At 48.4% G+C, this 15,795-nt stretch overlaps 1 protein-coding gene across 1 annotated transcript; it reads left to right on the forward strand.

Annotated features, from left to right (window-relative positions):
* Positions 1–5,559: 5,559 nt before the first annotated feature.
* LOC135914825 (uncharacterized) lies at positions 5,560–9,242 on the forward strand. The gene is made up of 3 exons (XM_070529788.1): positions 5,560–5,635; positions 7,094–7,267; positions 9,109–9,242. Exons 1-3 carry the CDS (start codon positions 5,581–5,583, stop codon positions 9,240–9,242), a joined length of 363 nt encoding a protein of 120 aa, XP_070385889.1. The 5' UTR covers positions 5,560–5,580.
* The last annotated feature ends 6,553 nt before the right edge of the window (positions 9,243–15,795 follow it).

The following is a 15,795-nucleotide window of genomic DNA, read 5'->3' on the forward strand; positions in this document are numbered from 1 at the left end:
AAGGGCCCGAGACGTCTACGTAGAATACGCCGGGGCGTTCGGAGTGGCGCGCATGGAGGGCAGCGGCACGCGCTTGCCTGCGACCAGGGTGTTGTTAGGGATTCATGTTGCGGGGGAGTGGCTTCACCCATAGCTTCTGGCGCCAGAGTTCCGGTATCGGGGAGGGAGGGGCCGGGTTACGGGTGGGCGCTCTCGGCCGGCTCTCGTTGTACGAGGGGCCGTCAGCTGGGTCGTCGACGGGAGCAGCCACCGCTGCCGAGCGCGATCCCTTCTCCGCCGCAGGTGCAGTGGGCTCGGTGTTGGTGAGCGGGGGCGACGAGCAGGCCGCCGACGACGACAGTGATGGAGAAACTGGCCGGACAGGACTTGCCTCGGGCGATCGAGGTGGTCGCGTCCGTGCGGGAGGACGTAGTGTCGGCACCAATCATGGTTGCGGTTGGCAAGAAGGTGCCGGCACTCTCGTCGGTGTCGCCGGTCGACGGGCAGCTGGCACCGTCGTCGGTGGAGGCAGCCGAAGTGGGGGCTTCTGAGGTGGTGTCCGTTGAAGCGGACGGTGCGGCGTGTTGGCCGCTGGGAGTCGTCTTCAGCGTATCAAAGGGAAATGCGCGGAAGGGAGTATGCAGGGCAACTGGGGCGCGCGCGGATGGCGTCGCACTCACTTGCGTAGGCGGGCATGACGACGTGGAGCTCATCGAGTCAGCCGACAGTGCTCGTAGCGAACGTGCTTGCAGCCCGCGCTTCCATCGCAAGGCAGGAGGCGATCTGCCGGTGCGTGGTTGCCGTCCACGTGGGTGGTGCTGCAGGGCTCGTCGGTACTCCGAGTCGTCGTTGGAGCCAGGAACTGACTTCTTCGGCCTCTTCCTCTGCTGCTTCTTCGGAGGGTCACCCATGAGATGGGGTCTCCGTGCGGTAGCCTGGCTCAGGAGTTCGTGCCAGCTGCCATGCGAGCCCTGAAAAGGGCTGCGCTCATGAGCGCGGTCGAAGGCGTAGACGTGCGCGCGCGAGAGGTGGCGGGCGAGCCGTAGTCGTCGGAGCGAAGGGAGATGCGACCGCTCGCTTAGAGTGCCCGGGAACGTCTCCAGGCCACGTGAGTGGCTCATGTTTTGTGGGCCTGTTGATAGCAAGCTCACAGCTATATATATGGGTGACATGCTGAAAACAAAAAAAAGAAATGAAAGCTGCAGTGTGGCATGAGCCAACAAAAAAGAAGAAAGTGGCTTTTCCTTTCCTTCCATATACAAATAAAAAATGGATAAGGTAAAAAAAACCAATGACCTTCTGCATTGAAGCCGACACTTCCCTTCCGGTTGGATTGTCGAAAAACAAAGACTGTGGTAGTAAAATGCGGAGCCCAAGGATATTCTGCAGTTTTAAGCACAATAAAAGCGCAGAGTAGGGGAGGGTGTCAGGGTAGATTCTCTACGCGTTCATTCTCTCCCCCTTTGTCCGAAGTCTTCGCCAGGCAGTCAGAAACTTGTCTCTTTGGAGTAGCTGGCTACTTCTGTTTGCATGAACAGAACTGCGGAAGCAAAATTAAGACACACTGCAACAACCAAGCACACGAAAGTTGAGCCTTACTTCAAGAAACTGAACGGTGAAACAGACGGGAGAGGAGCTACCTTCACCAATGAACAACACTGCGTTTTTCTCTGCACATCCAGGAAGGCAAGCACGTTGAAACTTCTGTAGCAATTCGGGAAAATGCGCAGGCGCATGTGAATCACCCGAGAGTGAGGCCTACTCGCCATGGTTGCTTAGTTGCCATGGTGTTGGTCGCGGGCTCGAATCCCGGCCACGAGCAGCTGCATTTCGATGGAAACAAAATGCAAGAACACCTGTGTACTTGGATTTAGGTGCATGTTAAAGAACCCCAGGCAGGCCAAGTTTCTGGAGTCTTCCATTACGGCAAGCTTTATAATCAGATCGTGGTTCTGGCACGTAAAACCACATAATTTTTTTTAGAGAATGAGACCCTAAAGAACAACAAGCATGACACTCAGGTGCCACCAAGAAATGATGGCGGCCACCTTGCAGCTCCAAGTGAGCTTTGCTCTGCAGTCAGCACCGTGTAAAATGACACTTTCAGCACGAAGCAAACCCAAGCGAGTGGTATGCAACCTACTCATTCTGGTTCACCTGCCTTCAGTGCGATGAGTGCAATTATTTTTAACTTATGGCTTTTTGTCTCAAAGACTAAGCATGTACTTGATCCAGAGACGATGGAGAGGCTGCTGCTTGGTCCCTGGACCCCTCTGACTGACTGGTGATTATCCAGACACAGAGAAAAGAAACCTGAAGTTCCAACCTCACTGGGTAGATTGTTACCCATGGCTTGTTTAGTCAGAGAACCTTCAAGGTACATTATGCAAATATTGCGTAGTGTTCTCAGGTGAGTGTGTAGAAAAAGAGGAGTACCAGCGCTTTGGCTACATTGTAACTAAGGTGTTTCCCCATTACAAAAAAGTCACGCACGTCTTCCAAGCGCCACTCATCCAGCAGTTGTGACATGTTAAGAATGCTATATGAGAACTTTATAGCAGTCGGTCCCTTGACTACGGCCTTAAAAAGCGGGTGGAAGAAAACTGCAAGAACTTGCTACCTATAATAGAAAGAATCCTTTTATGTGGCAGGCAAGAAGTGTCCCTTCGTGACACAGATGACACTGGTCCTATAAATAAGTCTCAAGTGCTGCCATTGACAAATGACAGAAATTTCTGAGCACTGCTTAGGATAAGGGCCAAATGTGGAGATTCTGTCGAGCGTGCGAATGACTCTTCTGGGCCATCTCGTTGACGCTTCCGGACTACAGCCTGATCCCGACAAAACTCGCGCTGTCCGAGAGTTTCCGGTTCCGAAGACAGCCGCAGACGTTCGAAGTTTTGTAGGGCTGTGCTCGTACTTTCGTCGTTTTGTTCCAGATTTTGCGACAATTGCTAGGCCCCTAACTAATCTTTTGAAGAAAGGCGTACAATTCTCGTGGGGTACTGCAGAAGCCGCCGCCTTCTCTCCGTCACTCTTCTAACCTCACCACCCATTCTCGCCCACTTCGACTCTGATGCCCCTACAGAATTACGTACTGATGCCAGCGGTCATGGCGTCTTAGCCTAGCGTCAACGTGGCAAGGATCGCGTTATTGCTTATGCGAGCCGCCTCCTAGCACTATCGGAGCGCAACTATTCCATTACAGAACGCGAATGCCTTGCTGTTGTCTGGGCGGTTGCGAAGTTCCGTTCTTTACGGTCGCCCTATTTCCGTAGTCACTGACTATCATGCTCTCTGCTGGCTCTCATCGCTAAAAGATCCTACAGGCCGGCTAGGTCGATGGGCTTTGAGGCTACAGGAATTTTCATATTCCGTGGTGTACAAGTCTGGCCGCCTGCACCAAGACGCTGACAGTTTGTCGCGTTACCCTGTTGACGACTCTGACTCCTCCAATATTGTCAGTGCTTATTGCGTATTCTCTGTATCCCAGCTGTTTCATTTCGCCGACGAGCAACGCCGTGACGCCTACATCAGAGCACTCATCGACCGTTTTCAACACTCTCCGACCGATGCTGCTCTACGCCTCTTCGTCCTCCGCGACGGTACTCTGTACCATCGTAACCTTCATCCGGACGGCTCTGAGTTCCTGCTTGTCATACCTAAACAGCTCCGCTCCACCGTTCTAGAAGGGCTTCACGACGCACCAACGGCAGGACACCTCGGCGTATCTCGAACCTATGACCGTGTACGTCGCCGTTTTTTCTGGCCGGGCCTTGCCCGTTACGTACGACGTTAGGTCGCCGCTTGTGAACTTTGCCAACGACGCAAGAAGCCTTCCCTGCTCCCCGCTGGTTACCTGCAGCCGCTGGACATCCCTGCCGAGCCCTTCCATCGTGTCGGCTTAGACCTTCTCGGCCCATTTCCGGAATCTACTCCAGGAAACAAGTGGGTTGCAGTCGCGGCGGACTACGCGACCCGCTATGCCATAGCCCGCGCTCTTCCGACAAGTTGCGCAACTGATGTTGCGGACTTCCTCCTACATATCATTTTGATGCATGGTGCTCCGCGTCAATTGCTTACAGACCACGGCCGCACCTTTTTGGCCAATGTCATTGACGACATCATGCATGCCTGATCAATACAGCATAAATTTACCACCTCCTACCACCCCCAAACGAATGGCCTCACTGAGCGTTTGAACCGCACCCTTACAGACATGCTATCCAAATACGCTTCAGACGACCACCGTGACTGGGACCTGGCTCTACCTTACATTACCTTTGCATACAACTCTTCCCGTCTCGAAACTGCTGGCTTTTCCCCGTTTTACCTCTTCTATGGCCGCGAACCGACGCTACCAATGGACACTGTGCTTCCGCCCGCCACAGATTCAACTAGCGATTATGCCCGTGATGCAATCGCCCATGCAGACCATGTTCGCCAACTTGCGCGCGCTCGTCTACAAGTGTCTCAAGACAAGCAGAAACAACGCTACGACCTCCGTCACCGTGATGCCCAAAAAATTAAATTGTGGGGTTTTACGTGCCAAAACCACTTTCTGATTATGAGGCACGCCGTGGTGGAGGACTCCGGAAATTTCGACCACCTGGGGTTCTTTAACGTGCACCTAAATCTAAGTACACGGGTGTTTTTCGCCCCCATCGAAATGCGGCCGCCGTGGCCGGGATTCGATCCCGCGACCTCGTGCTCAGCAGCCTAACACCATAGCCACTGAGCAACCACGGCGGGTACCGTGATGCCCATTTTGTGCCCGGCGCCCTCGTGTTGCTTTGGTCACCATCGCGTAAAATCGGCCTAGCCACGCCCACTACGTCCTCCGCTGTGACAATCAGTGACATTGGCCACGTTGCCCGACTCAAGCCCTACAACTCTCCATGCACCTTGGATATTTAACAGCACCGTGACGGTGCTTTTACCGCCGGGGGGTAATATTACGATATCATCGAGCGATGCGCAAGAGACGAGCCAAAGCGAGAACGACGAACAAGTTGGTCGGTGCCCTTGGCACGAGCGAGTGTCAGCCTGGCTGCCTGGCTCCAGTGTAAATAGCGTGTAAATAGCATCTTTCGTCTCTGTCTTTCCACACGGAACTATATATATATATATATATATATATATATATATATATATATATATATATATATATATATATATATATATATATATATATATATATATATATATATATATATATATATATATATATTATTGCAAACGAATTGGCCCGCATTTCATTGTAAGCTGTTATATAGCCGAAATGTTGCACTTCAATGATCATTCAACAATTTAACGTGGCCAGCGACGTGTTGTGCCTGTTGCCAACATTTCCATTAGATAATAAATAAACAACATTCGACTGGGAGGAAACTTGGGTGCAGATCTTTGAGTGAAACACATTGCAGGGGAGGTCTCGAGCATATAGCGACCTGAAATTCAAGTGACGGAATGTGTAAGGGACTGGCGATCTCGAAGCATCAGCAGACAGCGACTTTCAACGCGATAATTTATCCCCGGTACTCATACCCCGTTGCATCTTGTGGTCTTCGTAGGGGTGCCCTTGCCACCGTGGTCTTGCTAATGGCGGCTGGGACCATAGCGGACGCTTACGCATCCGACCACGCGAAAGCGAAAGGTTAGCGTATGACGCCAACATATTGTCCTGTTTGGATTAAGGAGAATAAGGTTTCTAACTACCTCGGGTACTAGAGTCTGCAACAAAAAAAAAATGCTGTTGTCTACGTTTATTTTATTCTTAACTTTAAGCTACTGTATTTGAGCTCATGAAATTCAGAAATGGTGGTTTTCCTGTGAGGCAGTTATGCCAATTTTGCTTATAACAGTATTGGTAAAGGGCAAGCCTTGGTGCTTCAGAGTAAAATATGAAAGCTGAAAACTTTATTAGACGCAGAGATCCGCCCACCCCTGTCTTTCGAACAATGACCTGGGATGGCATTCATGAAGCTTTTTGTTCACAAGTGGTGTTCGCCATTGGTGGTCCGTCTTTGTTAATTCTATGTCCAACATCACGACTGGCTGGTATCTCCCCTTACGAATACTTGCAGGCACAACTTTTTGCGAATACGGGTACCTGTTCTGCTCACATGGTACCATCTGTGCTACACCTTATGGCGCCGTCGGAAAAGACAGGATATACGAAGCACGCGTCCAATAGTGCGGAGCTAGCAGGGAATTCTGAATAAAGATATATTGCCTACGGGACACGCGAGCGCTACTCGATTTCGGATGCCATAATCATACCGCTGTAGTTCTCAAAGTCAAAACTTTTTGCTGCACGATCTCCAAGTCCTCCTTTTTTCCTAATGTCTGCCTCCCTATCTTCAGGGGAAAAGAAATTGCTGCCGCTCATTATGTATCTGAAGTCATCTAACATAGAGAAGTAGAAGTTCATGCCCCGGGTAAATGTGATTTTACGCCATGCTCAAGCTAGGACAGTAAAGTATCTGAATTACTCAGCTCCGTGCGTTATACGGTATACGCCATGCAAATATGCGATGTCATCTGCATCGATCGAACTCAGGAAAACGGCGGATTTCGTAGTCGCTGTTGGTAAGATGTACTGATCGTGCTAATAACGTGCTTATTGAAGTCATTCCACGTATTTGTCAGAGGATATACTTTGCCACAGTAGATCAACGAGGGCATTGTGCTCATAACCCTGCGCGGAAATGAAGTGCCGCGTCTCACGCACGGTTATTCGTTTTCTTTTCTTTTTTTTTTTGTTACTTACCAGGGTCATTCACACGATGAGCGGAAATGGCGTGCCGACAAGCGTGAACTGGAATCCCCGGTTCGACATGTCTTTCAGGGAGCTAGTTGTTTTATTGAATTCATTTTTAGCCACTGCCCCCCCCTGAGAGTCGAACCGGGTAAAAGTCAATTCTAGTTTCATTACAGAAGCTTTTCAACATGAGAACGACTGCACTGTCCGGTACGTACTCACTGTTTGATAGAGTGCACAGCAGCATAATAACACTGTAAACCACTCGCTGCACGTGATTGGCTACAAGACAGTCCAGTTACAAACACCGCTCGCCTGACCAGAGTTTCGTGATGGCCTCTTCTGCAACAGCGGCCGTGAGAGTCCTGCGGAGCTTCTCCGTGCCGGCCAACCTCAAGTTGCTTGCGTCAACCGCCCAGAAGACGTCGGGCTCCTACAGGCTCCGCTTCATGCATGGAATTCGCGCCATCAGCATCTACTACGTTGTCTTCGGCCACTCTGGTTCTGAATACTCATTCGCGAGCGGTGAGTGCCGCAGAGAGTGCACGACGCGTTGCGCATACTGTTTGAGCTTTTTCACTGTGATTGTGGCAGGCCATGCTTTCAAGCTCAAATGCGGCAAGAACGGCCGCTCAACTGCTTCGTGAACTCGTTTATGGGCACGCTGGGCCCTGAACTCGTTTCCGAGTTTACCCTCAAAGCAGCTATAGTACATGCATAGCCACGATGGTCAGCGGGATGTTACAGCTGCGAGGTTCAATGTCCTTTGTCTTGCTTTCCTTTTTTGCGTGCCATGCATTCCATTTGGAGCGCCTTTGTGTTTCGAACATAAAGTTTGTATAAATATAAGTCCGAGTGGGAACGTCTTCAGCTGTTTTCGAATTTGAAATGAATTTTAGGGGACGGCATTTCGCCCACATCATCAAAATACTGAGATTGATGTAATATGGAGTAAATGTTCCAATGCACAGAGTTGTTTTTTTTTTACTTATGCCGGTTTGTACGCTTCCGAACAACGCTCCTAGTTCTGCTTAAAGCATTTCCGTTGAGTACACATATAGATATCTATATTTGCAATAAGTACACGATGGGGGCGAGATGCGAAAACACCCGTGTACTTAGATTTAGGTGCACGTTAAAGAACCCCAGGTGGTCGAAATTTCCGGAGTCCTCCGCTACGGCGTGCCTCATAATCAGAAAGTGGTTTTGGTACGTAAAACCCCATAATATTTTTTTAATAAATACAAGGGGAGGGTGCCGTTACCTTAATTACTAAGGTGAATCTTTGAAGAATCAGAAATGAAAGAAGATGATACTCTAACACAATGGACTAGTCGTCCACAGCAACATGACTGTGCATGCGCATGCTTTTGATGTCTAATCTATACACATGGCGAAAAGAAGGACGCTACCATGCACAGGGAACCCGTCACGCAAATGGGGTGATCACTTCGGTTGCTTAAGCTATTCGGTGGGCCGGGTTCCACGAACGAACATGACTCCGTGTCACCGAATGTCGTCACACAAGGACGCCGGAGATGAGCTGCGATAGGCGCGATTTGCTGCAGGTTAAGCTACGTCGCGTGCGTCTGCGGAATTCGTTCCGTGGTGTGAATCTTACGGCGACAGTGAGGAGCTCGTCACTGTCGCAAGTCTCGGAGCGTTATGCATGCTATACAAGATGATTGTGATGTGGTTCGGCTGCGCACCTTGCGTCTAAATCACATAGCTTTTCTTTCGTGACATTTGCCATTGGCCGACTCGCTATCTATATGTCCAGTATCGGGATTGGCTGAAATTTTCTCTTACACGAACAACTCTAGCGCGATAGGTTTCTGTGAATGCGGGGCCCTTGCCACTGGCGGAGCAGCATCAGAACTTTTCACAGAGGCTTTGCGCCTTGCCTCTTGGCGGTAGATATTTGATTGAAACAGAAGGTTCATCGCCGATTTTTTAAATTCATTGCTATTAGATTAACGTTTAGAACTTATGTCATGCGTAGTGTTACGATAGCAAAGAACCAGCACCCATATTCAGAAAAAAACCTCTTACTGTATCATTTTTTTCTAAGAGGAAATTCCTGCCAATCTTGATACTGGACATTTTATGAGCGAAGGCGGTCGGCAAATCGCAAAGAACATTTGCGATTGAAAAGCTTTGTTGGAGTTCGGCCCCAGTATTCAGCTTCAGTGTCTAACTACAAAACAACGAGAGCAGCTAAAGTTTTTCCCTGATGCTCCGCGAGGTAGGGCATTTGATCCAGCCCATTTGGATGACAGTCTCGTGTGATGTGCTAATGACCCCGAATTGAATCGCCTTTGTTCCCAGCATTTGCGCCTCCGCTGATGCGTAGTTCTCTCGCGCAGGTGGGATGATGCTGCAGCTTTCGTACTTCGACCGGTACGACTCCACGCTAGCGGCGGTTGGCTTCATGGCCGTGGATACCTTTTTCTTCTTGAGGCACGTGAAAAAGTGGCACTTCCGCCTCCGTTTAGCCTAAAGACACGGATGATTTTATATCTTAGGGTGGTCCCGTATTTTCAGATGGCTCATTCTGTTACAACTTGTTCCTTCTGATAACCTTTGTTTTTATGAATGAAATAGTTTTTTTTTCTGATAAGGTAAGTCGTAAATATTTTTTGTTGTTTCGCTAAATTTTTGTTATACGTGATAACCAGTATTTTTATTGAACCCATAACAAATCTCCACACTCTAACGAAGCTTCTACACACACACAAAAAAAAATATCATCTCACAAGAAGAGCGTTTTTTCTCATCACGACGATTACGCGGTTTTCGTGGGCTAAAATAAGCACTGGGCTTTTCGTGAACTACGCATAATTCTTTCCGTTATGCCTTGAAGCATGCGAGATATACCGAATTTCAATTGAGATCAAGTATAGTGTAATAATGAATTGCTGAAATTTGACTTACGGCCAGGAGCAGTGTCCAAACAAATACTTCGACTAACGCAGCGAGTTCCCTTCATCAGAAGATCGAAGGAATGCTTTAGGTTTTGATAGTTGACTGACACCGTTCTCTCTTTTCTTGTCTCTCTCTCTCTCTCTTAGCATGTAATGCACGTACGTTTAATTAATGACGCTTCGGTCGAGCTCTCGCAGATTCTCGTGGCTAAAATTGTATGTTCTCGTTGATGTCAGCTATCGCTGGTGAGATAATTATAGTATAGGAAAATGCGCAAGAAAACATTGCAAGCCCAAAATGGTTTGCGCACACGTTTACAGAACTTTCTGCGCTTGCGTATACTGGATATTTTTTCGCTTATGCTACAACTAAACTGTTGAACAACTCGCAAAAGCAATTCCGCGTGCTACTCCGGCTGCAGCTGTGCATGTGGCGGCTGCGCGCTGTCACGCAGCCGGCGTTGGGGGCAGAGTCGTCGTCGGGCTTATGTGCGTGCTGCGTGTTCTCGGCGCTCGGTTTGCGTTGAATCCATAGGCAGCACGAAGGTCACTTCGCTCGCTGCTGCTGAAGCGTTTCCTCGCGTCACTGTTTTGACAGCGAGTGTCCACGATCATCGAGTGTGATGTGTTCATGTATGCTGTGCGCGCTGAAATCATGCTTGTTAAATTTGTTAGCAACCGAATATTTACCTTGATCCACCCGATAAAAGCACTACCCTTGCTTCGTATGGCTGTCTGCTAATTTGCTATCGCAATCGATACTTCGCCTTTTGGGTGAAACTGCTATTTTTTTTAAGCCCTCGCTGATCACGGGAATAATGACCGCGATATAGGCAAAAGAGGGCTAGACATTAAAATTTTCATTCCTCATGTTGCACTTTGAGCATGCGGCAGGGTACTTGAGGTCATCTTCATCAAACGGGCCCATTCGCCGTTGGGCCCGGACATAGCGATAATAACAATTTATGGTATACGTATACTTACCATCTCGAACAAAACAAAAATCTGCATCTGGCTGTAAATGTAAATCTTTCACTGTCACGTCTGCTTTTGGACAAGGGAGTTAGCGGGCTCTCTTTCTTTTTTTTGTTTGTTTAGCGAACACTGAAACGTGGCGTTGGCTGCAGTACAAAAGCTCATCAAAAAAAAAAAAAATCCCGTTAGCGCAATAGCACACCATATTTTTCAACCAAGATACAGGACATGCAGAGAGTGCCATAACGAACCCCAGCCCATTTCCACGGTTCCGTTCTGCAACACTCGTAATGACGTTTCACACGTGAGACTTAATCGTGGTAGCTATACATTATATGAGGCTTTCGGCAAATAACTAGCCGATCACGAGTACATCACAACCCGACGCTACTTCTTCGAGGCATTTTACCCGTGGATAAAATACTTTCCTCACTTTACAGAAGTTTCCACAAGATAGTCATTTAGCGACAAAGGAATGACACTTGCGCAAAATGTTTCACCTCTGTAACTCAATAACTTACTCTGCTTACTGCCACCTGTACTAAGTGGGTAAATTTATCCACGGGTACAATGCCTCGTGCGAACGGTCGCTGGTGATCATCTGCTCAGCCATACGTTGTGCAGCCATCCCTTAATTTTCAGCGCCTATCAAAACTCGTATCTATTCAACGTTCTGTAAGACACCTGCTGCTCGGATTAAGGTAGCGCGTTCAATTTCTCGTTATGGTGATTGCGTTGTGTTGCAGGAGGCGTTACAATAACCTGTGTACTGAGATCTCTTTGCGCGTTGAAGAACCTAAGCTCTGAAGTAGTTTCGAGATTAAGACTCAACCGCTTGACCAATTGATGACTCTGAAGCCAATGTTGCCATCAATGATATGCGTCCGCAGTTTTAGCTTTGAGCGTCGGATTATTTTTTTATCTGCGCTTTTCTAAGTCTTTACGCCACGTAATTTTGAAACTCTATCATTGTCTTTTGCAGTGGCTATATACTCTCGTACACCATCAATGGCACAAAAAATGCACGTGGAATCAAGTCGGCCGTGGTTATTGCGCTTCGACGATGGTACAGGTATGTACAAAGAAAACAAAACGACATTTCGTTCTCTTGTTTTTGCTTCCCTAACTGCCGCGATAGTTTGAGCAAAAGTGGGCCGCGATTTTCGCGCTCAGGTAGCGCTATAGTGTTCACATTACAGCCAGACCGAGATTTCGCACTGCTGTGGTAAATATAAAAGCGTTCGCATTAAATGGGAATGATTATGAGTTATATTAAAGGATGCCTCTCTCTTGGCTTCACTTAATATACTCTCACTAAACAGTCTCATAAACAGTCTCACTTGTGGTCACTGGGTCGGACTGATCACCCTTGTTTATTAGTTCTTTGTCATTGAAAGCTCTTGAGTGAGACAGACTGTTTTGTCTTTGTTCAAGACCATACTCGACCTATCACACCATTCTTATATATTGTGTAAGCTTAGATCAAGTTTGGTCTGGTCATGTAGTTAAGATATTTTGCAAAATAAGACGCAGTTGTTCGCAACCAATCTTATTTGTGTACCTGGTGTAACACGGTGACAATGTCATATATGTAGAGTAGAAACAGCAACGGCCCCACGACGCAACCCTGGAGTATGGCGGATGTTACAGGAAGACAGCTGGAGTTGTTACCTTCAATTCAAACAAACTGCACGTGATCCGAAAGATAAGCTGCTATCTAACAAACTACAATGTTAAGAAGATTATTATCTCTAATTTTTTGAATCAGTTTATAATGAACTACTTTGTCAAGTGCCTTACCAAAATCTAAAAAAAGAGCATCAATTTGACTGTTACTGTGCAAGGATTTCGCAAACGTATGAATTACAGTTAATAGTTATGTCGTAGTTGAACCGCGTTTTCTAAGCCATGCTGACAATCTGTTATTATAGAATTTCTTTCTAAAATTTTGGTGATATGGTTGGTGATAATATGCTGAATTAGTTTGTAGCATGACGAAGTCAATGATATTACTCTAACAATCGACCACTTGGTCAGATGTCCCTTGTTAAGCATCGGATAAACACAGGTGACGGTGGTCCCATTCATCGCCGACCGTATCGTGTGTCCACGGTAGAGCGGCAAGTTATTCAGCAGGAAGTAAACAAGTTGCTCACCAGAAGCATTGTTGAGCCCTCGTAGAGTCCTTGGGCGTCGCCGGTTGTGCTCGTCAGAAAGAAAGATGGCACGTGGCGTTTCTGCGTTGATTACCGCCACCTAAACCGAATCACTAAAAAGGACGTTTACCCTTACCACGAATCGACAAAGCTTTTGACTGTCTTCATAGTGCCAAATACTTTTCGTCCATCAACCTTCATTCTGGTTATTGGCAGATTTCCATCGATGAGCAAGACCAAGAAAAGACCGCTTTCGTCACTTCTGATGGCCTCTACCAATTCAAAGTTATGCCCTTCGGTTTATGCAATGCCCCCGCCACGTTCGAACGGATGATCGACTCTCTGCTTCAAGGTTTCAAATGGTCAACTTGCCTTTGTTACCTCGACGAAGTTCTTATGTTCTCTCCTACATTTGAGACGCACCTTGAGCGCATCGCAGCTATCCTTGACATCTTCCGCAAGGCTGCGGTCCAATTAAACTCATCGAAGTGCCACTTCGGGCACCGACAGATTACAGTGCTAGGCCATCTCATCGATGCTTCCAGCGTACAATCCGACCTGGAGAAGCTTCGAGCAGTAACGGCTTTTCCTGTACCTCAGTCTGACAAAGACATCCGGAGTTTTGTGGGATTCTGTTCTTATTTCAGACTGTTCGTGAAAGATTTTGCAGCAATCGTTTGACCACTCACTGAACTTCTGAAGAAAGACGTTCCTTTTACGTGGGGTCCCCCTCAGGCTGCTGTATTTTCACACCTTATCACGATTCTCACCAATCCACCAGTCTTGGGCCACTTTGACCCGTCCGCACCTACAGAGGTCCGGACCGATGCCAGTAGTTATGGGATCAGCGCCATCTTATCGCAAGGTTAACACGGACATGAGCATGTTATAGCCTACGCTAGCCGGCTCCTGACAACTGCAGAGTGCAACTATTCAATTACTGAGCGCGAATGTCTTGCCCTCGTCTGGGCAATTTCAAAGTTCCGTACATATTTATTTGGCAAGCCCTTCTCAGTAATCACAGACCATCATGCGCTCTGTTGGCTTTCGTCGCTCAAGGATCCTGCTGACCGGCTCGGTCGTTGGGCCCTCCGACTACAAGAATATCCTTACACAGTGACTTGCAAGTCGGGACGCCAACACCAGGACGCAGATTGCCTCTGCAGCACTGTGACCCGTCCTTGTGTACCATCATTGACCACCTGGAATCGTCACTTGCCAGCAGTTCCCGTCACTTATTCACACTTCAAGATGGCGTACTCTACCGCCACAACGTTCACTCCGGTGGCCCTGCATTACTCCTTGTGATCTCTAACCTTCGAGCGGCTGTTCTCCACGAACTTCACGACCTCCCCACTGCCGGTCACCTGGGTGTGTCACGTACCTCCGATCCTCCGGATCCGCCGACGCTCCTTTTGGCCAGGGCTAGCTCGCTCCGTTCGAAGATACGTAGCTGCACGCGGGAAATGCCTGCGATGCAAGACACCATCGACGCTTTCCAATGGGTACCTTCAACCACTCGACATTCCTGAGGAACCATTCTTTCGCATTGGTTTGGACTTACTTGGCCCTTTTCCTCTTTCTACCTCTGGGAACAGGTGGATCACTGTGGCCACGGATTACGCCACGCGCTACGCCATCGCCCGAGCGCTTCCTACAAGCTGTGCCACAGATGTCGCTGATTTTCTACGCAACGTCATTCTATTACATGGAGCTCCGCGACAACTTCTCACAGACCGTGGCCGGACATTCTTATCAAAAGCTATCGCGGACATCCTGCAGTCCTGTGCCACGAGGCACAAGCTATCCACGTCGTACCATTCACAAACAAATGGCCTCATGGAGCGTCCCAATGGCACACAGACATGCTCGCAAAATATCTCTTCAGGCCACACTGACTGGGACCTCGCTCTCCCGTTTGTGACATTTGCTTATAATTCCTCGCGCCACGACCCAGCCGGTTATTCCCCATTTTTCCTTCTGTTCGGCCGAGAACCAGCACTGCCCCTTGACACAACCCTCCTTGTTCACGCGGCACCGACCAGTGAGTATGCACTTGACGCCATCGCCTACTGTGCCCACGCAAGAGCAATTACCCGTGACCGCGTTCTGAAATCCCGAGAGTCAAAGGCGTTTTGTACAACCGGCGACACCGAGACGTGCACCTCCCGCCTGGTTCTTTGGTGCTTCTATGGTCTCCGTCGCGTCAGGCCGGCCTGTCAGAAAAACTGCTGTCTCGTTACACAAGCCCATACCAAGTGCTTTGTGCCGTGACTCCCGTCACCTATCAGATCACCCCTGACACCCCATCTGCTTCCCAGTACAGTGGTATCGTGCACGTCACACGACTGAAGCAGTATCACCCTCCCAGTGATGACATTTAGACGCTCCGAGACGTCGCTTCTGCCGCCGGGGGATTATGCTATAAGCGTGTGGCATTTGATTGTTTGAACGAGGTGCGTTGGCGCCATCACTTGAGAAAAGAGAAGGAAGAACGAACTGGGCTCGCACGGTGAATCTAACCGGTCAGCGCTGCAACCACTTTTGTAAACATAACCTGTAAATAGTTGCTCGTCTTACTCACTCGTCCGACATTGGCAAAAACTTCAAAGCAGGGATTCCGCACTGTCAAACCAGCCTTTGTTTTAATTCATGTATACCTCTTACTACAAACGACTGGAACAACCTCCCTGCCTCCATATCTACCATCACCGACGTCGACAAGTTCAAGAAAGTTACCGCTGATATTAAAGTATGCGCCTCCTCTCTCTAAGGCCCCCGTGCCTTGAGAATATTGAAAATAAATAAATAAATATTCAAATAATTGATTGGCGATTCTGCTAACTGAGAATGCGACTTTGTGCATCAGGCGTGCGACAACAGACCTACACTCTGTCGGCGATTTGATATCGAGTGATGATAACGAAAATGAGATGTATTGTTCTTGTCGGATCCAGAAAGATGAATATGGGGAGTAATATTACTAGAGAGTTTTAGA

Source organism: Dermacentor albipictus, unplaced genomic scaffold (assembly GCF_038994185.2).
Source record: "Dermacentor albipictus isolate Rhodes 1998 colony unplaced genomic scaffold, USDA_Dalb.pri_finalv2 scaffold_30, whole genome shotgun sequence".
Lineage (NCBI taxonomy): Eukaryota > Metazoa > Arthropoda > Arachnida > Ixodida > Ixodidae > Dermacentor > Dermacentor albipictus.